Genomic DNA, 16,721 nt, shown 5'->3' with positions numbered 1-16,721 from the left:
GAATGTTATAAAGCTTTATAATGCCCTAAGGTCATTGTTTGAGTGTCATACCTTTGACCTTGACATTCCCATCAATCGTAGCCAGCATAGCCAGTGATGAGGGATGTTGGAGCTGCCTTTCTACTACAGCTGAGGATTCATCGGTCCCTTTTCCTTGGCCTAAGCAAAACAGCAATCTTGCTCACTCCAAAATGCACCACAGCACTGGAGAGTGGCTGTCTCAGAGTACAGAAGTAGTAGATTTTGATCAGTGACAGATCACACAGAAATAAACATTTTAAATCTTAAAAGTGTTACATCATGTTGCCTTTTTCTTTTGCCATCTTTCTCAATATAGCAACGTCTTCCCCATCCGAGAAGTACCTACATCAGTCACTGAACATAGATGAATTGCTGACAGCACACTGGACTAGCCACTGCTGAAGCTGAAGCTTAGGTTGGTGGGAAAGTGAGGCTGGGAGACAAAGGGGAGGGGGGCCATAGGGGAGTCCAAAAGACATGAGAGGTAATGGATTCAACCATAAGTAATTCATCCCATTTAGGAGAGTGTGAGAGCTTATCTCCCATGGGGGGTGGGCTGCATTTCCCAGAGCCCAGGGGCAGGCTAGGATTACTTACAGATTTCAAAAGAGCCATTAACGTGAGGGTGGAATGGGAGAGAGGCCAGGCCAGCTCAGCATCTCTTCACTTGCTTGGATGCCTGTAGGCAGCTGCAACAAAGGAGGGAGGGGTGGTAGTGAGATGGGGGGGGGAGCCAGCCATATAATGGTAAACTATAGGATTTCATAGGCTTTGACTTATGGGAGCTGTGATGCAGAGGTGCCCTAGCATGCCTCACACTGGCTTCCCAATCCCATCATGCCTCATACCGGCCTCCCACCATCCGTCCATCCTCTCTCTAATTCCTAAATGAGTCATTATGTCTCCATGGTGATGGATACTGCAGAAAAGCAGAATGGTAATCACTAGATGGAAGAAGAGTTGGGGAAAGGAGAGACTGTGTTTTTGTGCATGGACGGCTGGTGTGTGTGCGTGTGAGGTGATGAGGCATGATCTACCCATATATCTCCTTAGTGCTGTTTATTATGAAGAATCAGTCACCATCTTGGATCAATGTGGCAGCCCCTGTGTATTATGTGAGGTAGTGGTTGCCATGGATTTTTTTTTAAAGCAAGATATGTAAAACTAATGAGGAGAGATATTGGAAGCAAGCTATCCATCAAGCAGCAGAAAAGCATGTAAGAGAAGTATACGTACACATATGGATTATATACTCCCAGAGAAAATTTGTCATCAAAGGAAGCAGAAGACACAATTGTGTGAATTTGCTTTCAGAATAGCCATTAATCACAACGGTTGTATCTAAATTGCCTCTGCCTTGGAGGCTGAGACACAAAAATAAGATCAAATGTGAGGTGAATGTAGTGGCTGCAATTAATGTGTCTGGTTTTAAAAAGGACACTTTAAAGTCACAGCCCTGGCCTTTCCTCATAATAGGCTTGGGGGTCTGTGGAGGGGAGGTTAATCTTTTTGCCCACACAGTAGGCGAAGTGAAAAACAACTGGTGAAAATGCCTTCCCTTCAAGGAACGTTCTACCATCAGGTGGAATGAGACATCCACTTCTGATGGGTGGTATGTGGGCAGCCTGTTGCCAGCCATCCCACTCGAACACTCCCCCAGACATTCCCCTGTCTCTGGAAAATAAGGTTGTTATGATGTTGCACAAGCTGTCCTGCACCCTCAAAGCGGGCACAGTGCTTTAGGATTAGCTGGTATTTCCTGGCAATGTGCAGTGGCCTAATGCTGATCTGGTGACTACTGAATGGGAGTTATGAATTGGTACTAAGGAAGAAAAAGAAAGTGGTATTAAAGGTGTGTGTGTGTGTGTGTGTGTGTGTGTGGAGAAACATGCTGTTTATTACATTAGAAAATCCATTTATTGATACTGTAGGAGGAAGAAAGATTGCTAAACTGAATTAGAGAAGACCGTAAGGCTGCCATTTATATCTGCAGTCTGCTAACAACCATCTTCTGCCTCTCTCTGACAAGGGGGGGAAGAGGCAGTAAGAAGCACTTGAAATTGTCAAGGAGAGACAAGAAGCAAAAGTAAAAGGTGACAGAAGTAAGGTGAGAATCCTAAGTCCTTTCAGTGACTGTCACAAAGAAAGTGAACTATTGTAATGATCAATGCAAAGCAAAAGAGAACAGCAAAGGAGGAAAAACAAGAGAGCTCTTTTAGAAGATCCAAGAATTCAAAGGCAATTTTAAACGTATAGGGGTGCTGAAAGACCAACAGAGAAGCAGACTATCTGACCAGGAGAGATAAAAGGATGACAGATTCATCTGAAGAGGAATCCCATGATGAAGAACCAGCAATTCTAGAAAGTGAACTGAAAGCTGCTTTGAAAGTATTGGGAGGAAATAAATCGCCAGGAATAGCTGGGGTACTGATGGAATTATTTCAAGCCGCAGAGACTGAATTTGTCAAAATTCTAACAAGAATATCCCAACAAATATGGAAAATAAAACAATCACCTACAGACTTGAAACATTCAATATACTGTACATTCCAATCTCCAAGAAAGATGCCAAACAGTTTTGCAACTATAGGACCATATTGACCTGCAAGTATTTACCAGAGACAAAAAGAGACAGTTGTACCTCTCTCTTTTATGTCAGATTTTCCAGTGCAGTGACAAGATATTGAGGGAGACAGTTTTGTGTGCCATGTGGATTTCCCATGCTAGTTTAGTACCCTCTGGTGTGGTGGGAAATTTAGTCCTATCAGCACTATTGAACTAAGATGGGACTGATACTCTTACCAGCTTCTGTATGTGCTGGTAAGATTTGCCATTTAGCCCTTTGTGTCAAGCAGTAAAATATATCTTAAGCTGGCCCTGGTGTAGTACTGTAATGAGTTTTCCAAACAAACCTTTCTGGATATGAAAGATTCCTCCACCCTTACCTGCCTGATGCCAGATTCCTTACTTTTTTCCAAACAGGACAGCTTATGTGCCCTTTATGCACAATAATACATAGAGCCAAGAGATGTACTCAATTGGATCAATTCCAGTTTGCAATAGAACAGGCTCACTTTCATATTACACAGAGGTCAGCTAACCCAGACAGAAAGAAAAAGTAATCAAATTCAATCTCTTATTGCTTATTCTCTGTGACCAACATGACAATAACCATTTATATAACAAGCTCTTGAAAAAGGACTGCATGACTGAGAGGGCTGGGTGGGAATCAGTAAACACAGCTATCCCTCTTAGCCCGCATATCAAGCTTTTGCACCTGTATTCCAGATATATTCCACTTCTAGGGGTTCATTTACATGTGCCTTTTATGAGCTTTACATTGTCATTGGAACTGAGGAAAGACTACAGTTGATTGGTGTCTTAGGTTATCCTTAATTATGAAAACAGGGATCTGCATAATTTTTCAGCTTTCAGAATGACTGGGAGTTCATAAATGTTTGAACATTATATTGGGCAGGGTGTCATTTGCATGATCATTCTCTCTCAGTCTGACCTACCTGACAGGATTGTTATAAGGGTAACACAGGAAGGAGAGCAATATGCACTACCTTGAGCGCACTGGAGGAAGGGCAGGATATAAATATGATTAATAAATACATAAGTAAATTTGGAACAATAAATAAAAAACAAACAACACTTTCCATTCCTCCCTGAGGTCTCTTATATGAAGTACAAGAAAAGCTATTTTCTAGTACTTAATAAGTCACGAGGAAGTAATTGATACTTATTATTTTAAAATAATATCCACCAAAATTAATTTTCTTCCAGACATATGGTGTAGGTTTTCAGAACTGGGACACAGGACGGAAGCATAAGCTTCCCTCTTTTTCAGAAGTAGGTGGATCTAGATTTTCCAAATGTAAAATAAAAGTCCATCTATCATAAAAAACAATAAGCTCTGGAGCTGCCTAAATTGGAAGACATTATTATCTGAAAGGCTGGTATCGGATATTTGACCAACCAGGAAGCCAACAAGTAGTGGATTCGAGGGACTCTGGTGAGGGTAGATGGATGAAATGTAGAGAACAGTTATATTAGGGCTAAGAAACCTATCCTGTGAATGGGCACTTTTAAAGCTTTTCCCAGGGAGAAACAGCACTTTTTGCTTTAAGGGAAGCCCAGCTGACAAAAATAATTCACCACCACCACCACTAAGGAGGGCCTCATAGTGGGATCAGTGGTGTATATGGGTGTGGACTTCACCCCCAAAATGCCAGGGTGAGGTCTTTCTCTGCTTGAACTATGGGCCACATATGAAGAATGGGCCTTCTAAGCTAGGGAATGTGTGTGGCCCTCTATAAGTAGCTGGACCGCCATTCCTATCATCCTTGCTGTCACTGACAGTTCTGGCATGGGTTGATGGGAGTTGTTATCCGAATAATATTTAGAGGAGACACATTCCACATCCCAGAGTTATTCAGACCAGTTCATTGACAAAGACAGGTATCAGGCCTTCTAAATGGAGTTGCCTGGCCAACCACGTGGGACATACAGGGTTTCCTTGATTCAGTGTCTACACCTGTGGACCCAATGACGATGGAGCCTGTGGATTATTACCTCAAGTGCCAGAGACAGAAACTTTCAAATAGTAATCAGAGAGGGCCTTGGGCTTGCCTGAGGTAAATTGCTTGTGATGATTTTGCTTCAAGGATTCCACACACACCCCCTTTCCAATCTGTGAACAGGAAGGTAAACTTTTGATGAGTCAAGAGTCATATTTGCCTTCCTACAGATCCTGGAGAAGCCAGATTCCCTCTGGACTTTGCCTTTAAATGGAATCAGGGAAAAACGGCTCATCATCCTGTAAAAACCTCAGAGAGAAGACAATTTGCCATATTTATGTAATTTCCAGATGCACTGAATCTGTGTTAGGCCAGAAAATGCCTTGTTTATCTTCAAAACAAATTGTGGACAGCCAATTACCTCTGTTTTATTTTTAATATATTTTTTTCATCAAATAGAATAGGTGTGTTATATAAAAATGACAAATTAGACATCTCTGGTGATTGTGTTTTGCTATGGGGGCACCTTTGCTTTTTAGGGGACTCCATGGAATTTGGCATGCGGCCGAAGGTCTGCACTGTGCCCACTCCTTAACATGATTGTTGTTGTTGTTACTGCTGCTAAGATAGTTCAGAGTTTAGATCCCCCCCTCCTTCCTTCCAACCACAAAGCGGTTCTAGAAATGCAAGGGTTTTTTGCTTTGTTTTTGTTTTTACCACAAGGGGAAGATGAATCGATGGAGTAGTTATATAAGTGTAAGCCCTGTTGCAGTGGTTTTCTTTGAACTTTTTACTTTCAGGGAGAGTGTTTATAAAGGGCTTTCTACAGGGACAGGCCAAGACCGTGACTTATTTTGCTCATATATAAAAGCTGTCTAGTTGGCAGTTGACTTTCCTTCAGCACAGACAAGGGGCCACACTGTCCTCCCAGGCTATCATATGGCAAACAGCTCTCTTATTCCAACACCTATCTGCCTCAGTTGACTACCTCACTTTCCCTAACTGTAGAGCCATCCCTCCTTCTCCATTAAGGAAATCCAGAGAGTTGCAAAGGATTCTTGAGTATGCTCAAGGGTGAACAATCAGAGGCTGACTACATTGATATTTAGCCAGCTGTTTGGCCCTCTGCACTGATGGACTGGTTTGCTCCTTTAAAAAGGGGGATCAGATGATGTCTTGGCTGGAGCGAAACAGCCCACCCCCAGAGCAGACCTATCTGAACCTTTTTGGCCTCTGTTAGGGGCTTCTACTTCTCTTGGTGTGAATAAGATTGGGATGTTTTGGTCCGTTTCCAGTGCATGTGATCACTGCAAATGAGCCCCAAAAAGCTTTCCCCTTTTAATTTGCCAATACTGTGAAGAGAACCACTTTAGGATTTTGGCAAATTCAACTCTGCCATGGCTGTTTTTTAATTATTTTTTTAAAGAGCAACAAATCTGCATTGCATTATTTCAAAAGCAGCATTAGGTATGTGTATTACAAGCTAGTTATGTCCATTAAGTAGTCTGTTCACTCAGAACAGTACCTAGAACGTTTGAGTTGTGCTGTTCCATCACGTGAATTGTGCAGTCAGCCTGGATTACGCACACCCAGCAGTCTCTCAAAGCTGAAAGGGAACAGGGTGAGGGTTAACAGACAAGTATTGCATAGAAGTTAGAGCATTTTTAAAAAAATAATCAACAACTTATTATTCATTTTTTTAAAAATGTGATTAAGTAAAAAACAAAAACAAAAATGGACAAAAGGGTTGGGTGGGATACCCCCCCCCAAAAAACTTGAAACAGTCCTTCCCCCTTTTAAAGAGGGGGACAGAAACAGAAGAACACCACCACTTACAATTTCATATATAAATAAGAGAGTATGTGTTAGACTGTGAGCTCTATACCTGTCTCTATTCAGATGGGGAATGGACTGATTGATCTTGGGCCAATCATCGTCCCTCAGTCTATGCAACTTCACATAGGTTGTGGTGAGGAGGGAACCATCCATACACTGGTTTGAACTCCCTGAAGGAAAACTGTAGATGCAATACATTGTGGTGCACAAGCTGTCATTCAGGAGAGTTTTTCTTACTGATCTCTCTTAGGACCTCCTAATGAGCTTCCAATAAATGCTAATCCCTGGAATGAGTTAAACACCTGTGTGCTATGTAATTCTTGGTAACCACATTGTAAAGACAGCTCTTTGATGAAGGAACAGGGAGTGTGGGGGGTGGAGGAAAAAGGAGAGGAGGGGAAAGGCTTCTACAGTAGATGAGGCTTCTATCATGTTATCACCCTACTTTATTCATTGAATTTTACTGGGGCCTTCACCAAATGCTTTCTGTCTGTTATGTGCCATAAAGTCACTTCTGACTCTTGGCAGTCCTATGTGACCCCCTCCTATAAATTAGCAACCTCCAAAAACCAATCCATTCCTTAACAGCGTTGCTCCTGTCTTGCAAACTAAGAGCCATGGGTTCTGCAATTAAGTCTATCTCTCATTCAGTTTTCTACTTTTCTTGCTGCCTCAACTCATAAGCCTCCCTCCCTCCCTCCCTGCAACTCTTCCATCCAATTTCTTACAGGATTGGGTCTGGGGAAATCTATTAAGAAGACAGAGAATAATTGCCCTCTGCCTTTTAATTGTTGGCACAAGCAGACCTCCATCTAGAACTAGTCAGAGCTTTGTTTCTTCCATCTGTCCTTTGGATCAACAAGTACTGTGTACCTGGTGCTTCTGACAAAACTGAGATTTGTCTTGCCCTTGCTAAATCACAGGGTGCCCTGTTTTTGCCAAGAGGTATCAAGCAATGAGCCACACACCATGTGAATCATGCCAGGCAGGGCTTAACAGGGTCTACGGACCAAGAAAGAAAATACAGAGTGACACAGAGAAAGAAGTAAACAGATGGATAGAAGGACTGACAGAAGGAAGAGTTAAACTTTGAAAAAATTGCAGCTGGACTTAATTTTTTTTCATAAACACAAGACCAAATGTTTCCAGTATTCCTAAGAGCTGCTTACTCAAGGTAAAGCCTAAATCTGTTGGCTATTGTTTATAATAAATAAATGATATAGCACATAGCTGGAAATGTTAAGATAAACCATTTTTGTACAGACTAAAATTATATGTTCACACGTGTGTTTGTGCCAGCAATCGATATTAAAATAATCACCTGTGTCTTGGCTAAAACATGAAAGATCTTTTACTAATTACAAACATCTCTAAAATATAACGTAAATTATACTGCTTAGATATTTGGCATAACAGACGTATTTTCTTTTCTAAATAACTATCTCATCACAATACTGTTACATTTGTAAGTCTTATTTAGCCCTAGTACATATTAGTCAGTTACATCTTTATTCCTGTCTGAGGTACATATTGTCCTATGAGACCCTGTCTTAGTTTCATCTTTAACCCTGCCTGAGGTACCTATTGTCTGGGTTCCTATCAGTCCGTATCTATGAGACTTCTGACACCTGCCTTATATAGCAGCCTGGTTGACTACAGACTTTCTGATTGATTACAACAATCTGGTGGTAGCAAACACATTTAACATTTTTTCACATATACTGTACATTCTGTGCTACCTTTAGCCAATAAAGCCAATGGTGAGGGATGATGGCAATTACAGCCCAATTTTGGAAGGCCCCACACCTCTGGCTGAATGTCTGCAAGCAGACCCTACTCCCCTTTCTGGCTATCATGGAAATACCGAGACTTCGTCGTCAAATTAGGCCTTCCCATCTCATATTGAACTGCCTTTTGGAGCATCTTGCTTGATAAAGCCACCTGGAGCATACATTTTTGTGTTCGTCTGGTTGCGCGGGCACACACACACACACAGTGAGTTCTGGCTCAAGCAAACCCTCAAGGAGAAAAAAAGTGAAGGATTATGTCAACTGGGGGGGGCATAATGTGTTTTTATCCATAGTAATCCATAATCCTATCAAAGTGACAGATTTCCCCCCTCTAAGGTTCAGTTTCCACCACACCCTTCCACCCCAAGATGCTGGGTTGAAGGCAGGGCACTTTGAACGCGCTCAGAGGCACTGCTTTCTTTGTGACGTGGGATGTGCCAGGATGCTGAAATCGGGTTCTGAGGCTAGGATGCGGGTCGGCTTCCCTTTCTTTTCTTTCCCTTCCCTTCCCTTCCCCTCCCGCCTCGCCGTCCCTTCGCCTGCCCTTGACACCAGGATGCTGGAGAGGGGAGCCATGGTTGGGGTGGGGGAGGGGACGGGGGAGGAGCCAAGGCCGAGCCCGGAGGGGGCGGAGCTCCCGGTGTTGCCTGGCGTCGTTGGCGCTTCTGGTGCAGTCCGGGCTCGGATCCGTCGCTCGCTTGCTGTCGCCGCCGCCGCCGCCTGGGCAGCCTCTGTCTCCCGTCCGTCACCGAAGGGAGCGATGGGCCCGGCGCTGCTGCTCGCGCTGCTCTCGGGCCTCGGAGCCGCCAAGGTAGGGGATTCGATCCCAGAGCCGGAGCCCTAGCCTGGTGTAAAGACTGGCCGTGCGAAGGCGGCTCATCGCTCGGGCCGTATGCGGCTCGGCCAGGGGTGTGACCGCAAGGGTGGGTGAGGTGGGATTGATGGACTGCTTATTGACGGACTGTCCATCATCTGTCTAACTATCTGCCGGGATTATTGATGACTTGTGGTGCCTCCCCGGACACCCCCCCTCCTCCCTGCCCAGGATTAGCAGTGGTTTTGCTTTCTTGCTCGAATCACCGGGACTGAATATGCTTTGCAGGCCGCTTTCTATGGCGCACCTGTTTTCCTTCATCTGTAAGCCTTTGTCTGGATTGCATAGATTTCATCTTTCTGTACACGGATGCTAGTGAATGAATGGTCCCAGCTGGCAAAAGGAAAGTCCGGGTGCGCTGGGCTTTGTGCACTTTCAGACTCTGTGATTCAGGCGGTCATCAAAACACCCATTTAGAATTTAGAAAGGGTGTGAGTTGCAAAAAAATAAAAATAAAAATAAAAAAAATCCCAGCCTTTGGAAGGAAGGATGGCAATGTCGAAAGCAAGAAGAGCTTCTAAATAAAGTAAACAACAAAGGACCACTGACAGTCAGTACTTCTTCTTCTTCTCCCCTCTCTCTCTCTCTCTCTGTGAAATCAGAACACTGATTCATGTTTGCGTATTTTCCCCCCACCCACCTATTTGAGGAGGTTGCTGTCGTGTATGGTTCAGTGGATGTGGTTGTGACTCACTTGGGTGCCTACTGTGAGCAATTGTGCGTGCTTGATCAGTTTTACGTGAGGGCTCCTGGTGGGTGGGAAGGAAAGGCTCACATTAACAAATCGCGTATCTGCACATTGATACTGTGTGGCAGGTGTGTAAAAGAATTAGAGGGCACAGGAGGATAAGTGTGGGCATATGTGCAAATGGAAAGCAGGTCATTGGGTCCTGGAAGGTGGCCGTGTACAGCAAAGGCAAGATGGGGCCCAGCTATTCTGGAAGTGGTGTAATGTAGATATGAGATGCTTTGTGCATTAAAAAATTGCACTCTCTCTGTGTGTGTGCATGTATGTGCGCTCATGCAGTTCATCCTGTGGATTTATGGTGGATGGGTGTGTATCCTCAAAAAACTGCAAGAGAATTCCGTTGATTCAGTTCTTAGCATGTGTGTTGGGTGTACAGCGTGCCATGCCTTGGAATGCATGCCACTAGAGATTTGCATGTAGCCTGTGTGCGTTCTTTTGTCTCCTCAATTTCTTACTGCAAGAGATTGTACCCTTCACTGGCTTACTTGCCTGAACAGAAAAGTACCATGGAAAACAGAACCAGAGGCAGAATGGACTTTGAGGGCTTTGTGGCACATTTGTATGGGCTTGTAGGAGCCCAACAAGAGAAACCCCCCCCCCCAAAAAAGCATCTGAGGTCCCTGGTTAATTCATACAGCTTCTCAGTGTGCTCAGTCCAATTCCGCCCATGTTCTGTCTTCCTGGTGGTTGTTCCTTCATCCTGCAAAAAAACTGCAGAATCTCTTACAGGCACCTTCACAGATTTCTGTGTTGGTCCTCTGCAGAGATGGCCAGCCACAACCCTTGCCAGTCTGCTCCTCTTTCTGCAAAGCCTCTCTTCCTGGCATCTACCACCCTTCACCCATCCTTCCACTTCCTGAATACCAACAACAAGAACAACAACAACAGAGAAAGCAGTGTGGCCCTTACGCAATACGAATGTAGACAAGTTGATATCTTTATTTAGACCACTAAAAATAAAACATTCAGTGCTTTCAGTTCCTTTTCATTCCAGTGGTTTAATTAAATTTCTCCCTTCCGATGAAGGTTAGAGAGAACAGATTTTGAATCTGCTCCCCTAACTAGTGAGGAGAGGAGGGTCATTGTGGGCCAATTCCATTTGTTCCTCAGAAGATCTGGAGGGTATATTAAAAGCTTCCACCAAAGCCAGTCATAATAAGAAGGCATAATCAAAACCTGATTGTCGGAATGCTGCTTACATTAATATAACTTGTAATGTATGAAGACGTGCAACATTTTGCAGTAACCAAGAAGTTGACCAAATGAGAATTGACCTCTGTAGATCCCGTTAGAATATGTTGAACTGGAAGGTTGGGAAACGGAAAAGGATTTCCCTTGTCATCCCTTTCCCTGCACCCCTTGGGATGGCTGACAGACCAAACCTATGTATCTGCTTACGAATGCACACTGACAAATGAATATATGGGGGTTTATGTATATACTTATAGATGTACACACATAGACATCCATTGTAATTTTGTTCCTTTTCATGCCTATATGTATAAATAAATAATGAGTAAAACCCATTCTTCTTTTTAAAAAACCTCTTTAAAACATTGTTAAGGAAACTAATATGTTTGTGGATTGTGCCCTTTGATCTGTAATGCGATGGGGAGAGACAGAAGTATATGTACCCGCATCTATGAAGTGTCCCTGCAAATCTTACTTGATCCTTTAAAGAACAATTCAATTTTTGTGACAAGAGAATTTGTTTTCCGTGAATGCTTTTATGAATATCTACTCCAAATTCTGCAATATGCCATGCGATCCATATCATGCAGCCATGTTTTATTTGTGCTGTTATCCACAGCTACTCATCTGCCTGTCTGGAAGAAATTCAGGCTGAAAAGTGGAAAACCAGGAATGCATGTGATTTCTGTGGCCAGGGATAGATAAACCTCAGCTGTTGGAGGAGATGGAGAAAGAAGGCTATTTCTTGTGTGGTTACGGAGATTAATGGATATTTACTTATCGTAATTTGGATATTTACCTAGATTTCGCTCACCTAAAGAAGGGCCTATCTTTGCGGCTGCATTGATTTGACAGACCTTTGCTTCCTGTTGTTAATTTCAATAAAAGAATCTTTGCCAGGATACTTCCTGGGAGCCCTTGGGTGATGCCCCCCACAGAGTCTAATAGGGAGTGAGACTGGAACTCCCAGTGTTCTCCAGCCCCAGGAATTTAGTCACTCCTTCTGTCGGGTTGTTGGTTATGTGACAGCAGGGAGTGGCCTCCTGGGTGCAGAGGACTCGGAAAGTCATGGTTTTGCTTTATAGTGGGCGCCTCCCAAAAACTATGATTCCCAGGAAGCACTGTGGCAACTACCTCTTCCTTTAAAAAAGAATTACAACAGGAAGCAAAGGCCCAAGAAGCCAACAAAGATTTGGAATAGGCTGTTCTCTAGGTGAGTGACATGTAGGTATCTGTGGGTGCTTGTCTGGGGTTTGGAAGTCCCAGAATTCTTGGAGAATTCTGGAAATGGATTTTTTCCCTTAATTTAAAAAAAAGAGCACACCCTTAATATTTCCTGACCGTGGCCTTTTCCTGCATGATAGGTTGTTTTTTGAGGATAAAATGACCCTCAGAAAAAATGCCCTTGTGAGCTTCTTGGGGGTAAACTTGGGACAAAAATCTAAGAATTTATAAAATCACTGTGACTTTAGTGGAAAAGCAGAATGACTTCAGGCACAGCACCAAATCATCATCATCATCATCATCATCATCATCATCATCATCATTTGGTACTGTGCTGAGTACATTGGGCAGCAAGTGATCTCCCACAAACTCGATCATTGGCAGCATTTTCGGTATTCTCCCAAGGAATGTTAATGGTTTGGAGATCCTCCTTGAGTGTTTGATGGCTGGTTTTTCAAGGCCGGCCTCATTTTCTCTTTCCTCCAGGAGGTATCCACCGTAGTTCAGTTTTCAGCTGTGAACTTCGTGTGTGTGTGTGTGTGTGTGTGTGTGTGTGTGTGTGTGTGTGTGTGTGTGTAAAATATATGACTGTCAAATTGCATTCAGCATTTGTTCACAATTGTTGACAGATGTTTTTAATCTGATCTTCGTAGTATTCATTAGCGATACAATCACGAGATATGGAGGATTTTTCTAAGGCAATGTTGTTGGAAAACATTTAATCCTTTAGTCATCTTGGTCATGCATTTCCATGTTTTGCTTATATTGCTGCAGGTATAAACACTTAAAGAGCTTTATCTTTGTGGCGATACATATGGTTGCTGTTCACCATCTTGTGTGCATGCGCTGAAATATAGCAGATGCCATTCCAACTGAGCAGCTAATGTCCTTGTCTGTGCTTCCATCAACAGACATAATGCCGCCAAGACAAGTGAATTGTTGGACTTGCTTTATAGCTTGGCCTTGGGCAATAATAGGTGTGCTGTCTTGGATTCCTCCAATCTGCATAAACATGGTATTTTCTGTATTTATACGTAGGCCAATCTTGCTGGCTTCATATACAATGAAGCCAGCAAGATTGGCCTACGTATAAATAGGCTGCTGGTCATTTCTTGCAAGCATGCTCTCATTTCACTAAACAGTACAATGTCATCTGCAAAATCAAAATCTGTTAGGTGAAAATGCCCCCCCCCAAAAAAACACCACCCCTCCAAATCAAGAAATTTAGTAACCAAAGCTGACCAAGTCATTTTGGCATAAGAGGCAGAACATCACACAAGCACCTGTCCTCATCTCAAAAAAATAAAAAAGACGAAAAGCAAATAACTAAGACTTTTCTGCCTTTTCATGAAATGCAAATTCTCTGCCTAAGGTGAGTGTTTCACTTCACCTATAATGATGGGCTGGCCCTTGTTATGTATCTTCCTCTACCAAAATAAGTGGGAATTGGCAGGGATTTTCCTGTAAAGGCTTAAAGATTTTAATTCTATAAGAATTTTTGTAGCAGTTTAATTTTAAAAGTTTTGGGTGAACTGGAAAAACTAGATTTTATTTCTCAAATATTAAACTGCATGGATTCACTGACTGACAAACCCTAACTGAACATTTCAGTCCTGACAAACCTCTATGCAAAATATCTCACCACTAAGCTTTTTTTTTTTTAACAAATTAACTCCTGTGCAATCATCTCCCTTGTTTCCTACAGCCTCTTTCTGCCCCAGGGAGTTCTCGTGGAGGAGGGCTAACCCACAGCTTATCTGGGGGGACCCGGCGGGTTCGTCGTGAGCTTCAAGGAACACCCTATGAAGCTGTGGAGACGTTGGCTAATGAAGTGTACTATCCTGAGTTGGTTCGGCTGGCTGCACTGGAGAGAGCCTTGTCGTCCCCTGGTGGTCAGTTGCAGGAAGAGCACCTCGCCCAAGCCTTGGAGAGAGCTATGGCTTCCCCCAATAACCAGCTCCAGGACGACCGCTTAGCACAAGCGCTAGACAGGGCGGTGGCTCCACCAAGCAACCAGTTCCACCCAGATGAACGCCTGGCACTGGCTCTGCAGCGCCTCCTTCAGGATGGGCATCGCCGGGACCAGGAATCTGTCTATTTGGCAAACCTTTTAAGGCTTTGGGACGAAGCCAAGGGTGCCCCACTGTACCCGGAATACGACGAGACTGGCTTAGCAGGTGGCTCTTCTCCACCCAGATCTCTGCCAAATCGATACTGGGTTCCTGAAGGAGGTTTTGAACCCCAAGAAGAGCTAGGCGGAGAAGAGGAACCCGCCGGAGAAATGGACCCTGAAATGTTGAGGTAGCTGGAAATGGGATAGCTGTAGAGAAAACCCCAAGGAACCATTCTGAATGCTGTTTCTTAGCCACATAAAGTAGAAAGGAATAAAGGAAATAATACCTATGAGCATGTGCAGAGTTCTGACCACTCCTTCAATACCAAGTACACTCAGGCTGTCCATTTAATTTATTTTAATTTGAAAGAAAGTAAAAGGAAACAATGCAGGCCTTATACAGTGTGGTACTAAATAACAGTTTTGAAAAAGGAAATGGCTAATAAGAAATTTCGAGGTAGTTTATGTTTGCACTAGAATTAAATAGTATAGCGTTGTGCACTTCAGGCTACAAATATCGTTGTTTCTCTGTTTGATGTTTCCCCTACTTAAAAACAACTGCCACTCCTCTAGTGTGGAAAACTGGAAAGTCAGGGGTAAGGGCCCAGCTTAGTCTTCATTCTGACATGCAGCTTTTTTTCTCTTAAGGAGTTAGTTTTGCATGGGAAACTCATTCATATGCAGACTATCACCTGAAATGGTACCACTGTCATCAAAGGCCTACAGTATTTACCATTTAATTCTGTAGAATGTATAACCTGGCCTTTCAGATGCAAAACACAATGAAAAAGAATTGCCCAATTCAATAAGATTCAAGGTAGCAATTGGACAGTATGCTGCAAAGGATCCTGGGATATTTTTTCCAGGAAATGCATATGGAGAGACTGGACAGTCTCTGTTGCTGGGAAGCTTGTCTACTGTTATTGTTGAGAAATCTCTGATAGATTTCCAGGGCACCTCAAGAGGTCCACCACGCTATACATCTGTTGCTCTCCAGGGCCTTGAGTATGGAGGGTGGGAAAGAGCAAATGACAGGTGAGAAAAGAGAAGAAATCCAGGGATAGTCACGGGATTTCTTAAAGAGTGAGGTCAGAAGTTTCCTACACTCCCAACATCCTTGCCTGAGTGCTTCAGTCCTGGGGACATGAGGTGGCTTTTTGTGGTTCATAACCAGTATGGGGAGTGTGTTGGGGCACAACTCTTATCATAACTCACCACTGGCTACACGGGCCTGGACTGATGGGAACTGTAGTCCAGCAGGAACTGGTAGGCCACCCCTGCCATAGTCAGTAAGGTGTTTCTTTGTACACGAAGAATTCTATTTTCTTTTTCTAGCTTGCGGAGGGGAGGTGGGAGGTACGTTTAGGAGTCCAGGTCTGTTCCTGAATCCATCAAAAGGCTTGTGTGCTCTCTGAAATGATGAGTGGGCTAACTGATGGGCTCCTGAGTTCTCTTCTTCTTTTTTTTTCAGGTACCTGGTTGGTAGAATCCTGTCAGGGGTGGGCAACTCAGACCCCCAACGACTCCCAATGCCCCCCAGACGACTCCGGCGCGCCATCTTTGCTGGAGACCTCCCTGAGCCCCCCAACCTGCTACGCGTCAAGCGCCTAGGTGGGGAGGCTGTAGGGGAGACCCAGCTGCAACGAGTCAAGCGGACAGAAGGAGAAGGGGCTGGAGGGCGGAGGGGTGCGACTGGGGGGACCCAGAGACTCCGTTATGTCTCTGAATAGCAGGAATTTGTCTCCACAGGAAAAAAAAAATTGGGGAGCCCTCTCACCACTGCCCCCCTACCAGTCTCTGAATGTCAATGGACTGTAAGCAACACATAGTGTTTTTTTCTTGCCTCTGTTCTGCCTTGTGACCCCAAAATACTGGGAAGGGCAGTCGCCTTGGGCTAGGGTCCCCACCCCCATTCTATTGCCGTCATAGGGAAGGGAGCAGGAGTTTCTGTCAGAAGGCTCCAGGATAGCTGAACGAACACCTTTTAAAGGTGAGCAGCCCTCCCTGTTCTGAACCCAGAGCTGGGCTCTACCATGCTCTGTTTAAATTTCCTATCACCCTTGCTTTTTCAATGTGATTCAGATAAACTCCCAGTCTCTCTCCACTCCAAATCTTCCTTCTGCCTTAATATCCCCATTATGTTAACCCTGTCTTTTACCGCTCCCCCTAAGTTTCCACTTGCTTGTTTTTGTCTGGTTTGTAAGACCCCTTTGTGTTCAGTACACACCAGTACATATGCACCCCTGCTGATTTGTCGCCATGTTTGATCATGCTTGTGGCCAGAGTTTTGGTGTTGATGAATAAAAAAAAATTTAAAAATCCCTTCAGGTATTTTAATGTAGCTGTGACTTAACTGTGTCACCTTTTCATACCTTGTTCAAATTATGCCATACTGGTTGGT

At 43.8% G+C, this 16,721-nt stretch overlaps 1 protein-coding gene across 1 annotated transcript; it reads left to right on the top strand.

The window, feature by feature from the left end:
- Positions 1 to 8,743: 8,743 nt before the first annotated feature.
- PCSK1N (proprotein convertase subtilisin/kexin type 1 inhibitor) lies at positions 8,744 to 16,651 on the top strand. Its single transcript, XM_020814322.3, has 3 exons — positions 8,744 to 8,981; positions 13,913 to 14,508; positions 15,792 to 16,651. The coding sequence occupies exons 1-3, from the start codon at positions 8,745 to 8,747 to the stop codon at positions 16,048 to 16,050; spliced, it is 1,092 nt and encodes a 363-aa protein (XP_020669981.3). The 5' UTR covers position 8,744; the 3' UTR covers positions 16,051 to 16,651.
- Positions 16,652 to 16,721: the final 70 nt, after the last annotated feature.

Source organism: Pogona vitticeps, chromosome 2 (genome assembly GCF_051106095.1).
Source record: "Pogona vitticeps strain Pit_001003342236 chromosome 2, PviZW2.1, whole genome shotgun sequence".
NCBI lineage: Eukaryota > Metazoa > Chordata > Lepidosauria > Squamata > Agamidae > Pogona > Pogona vitticeps.
The sequence above is the reverse complement of the archived record's forward strand: the minus strand, read 5'-3'. Positions and strand labels throughout refer to the sequence as shown.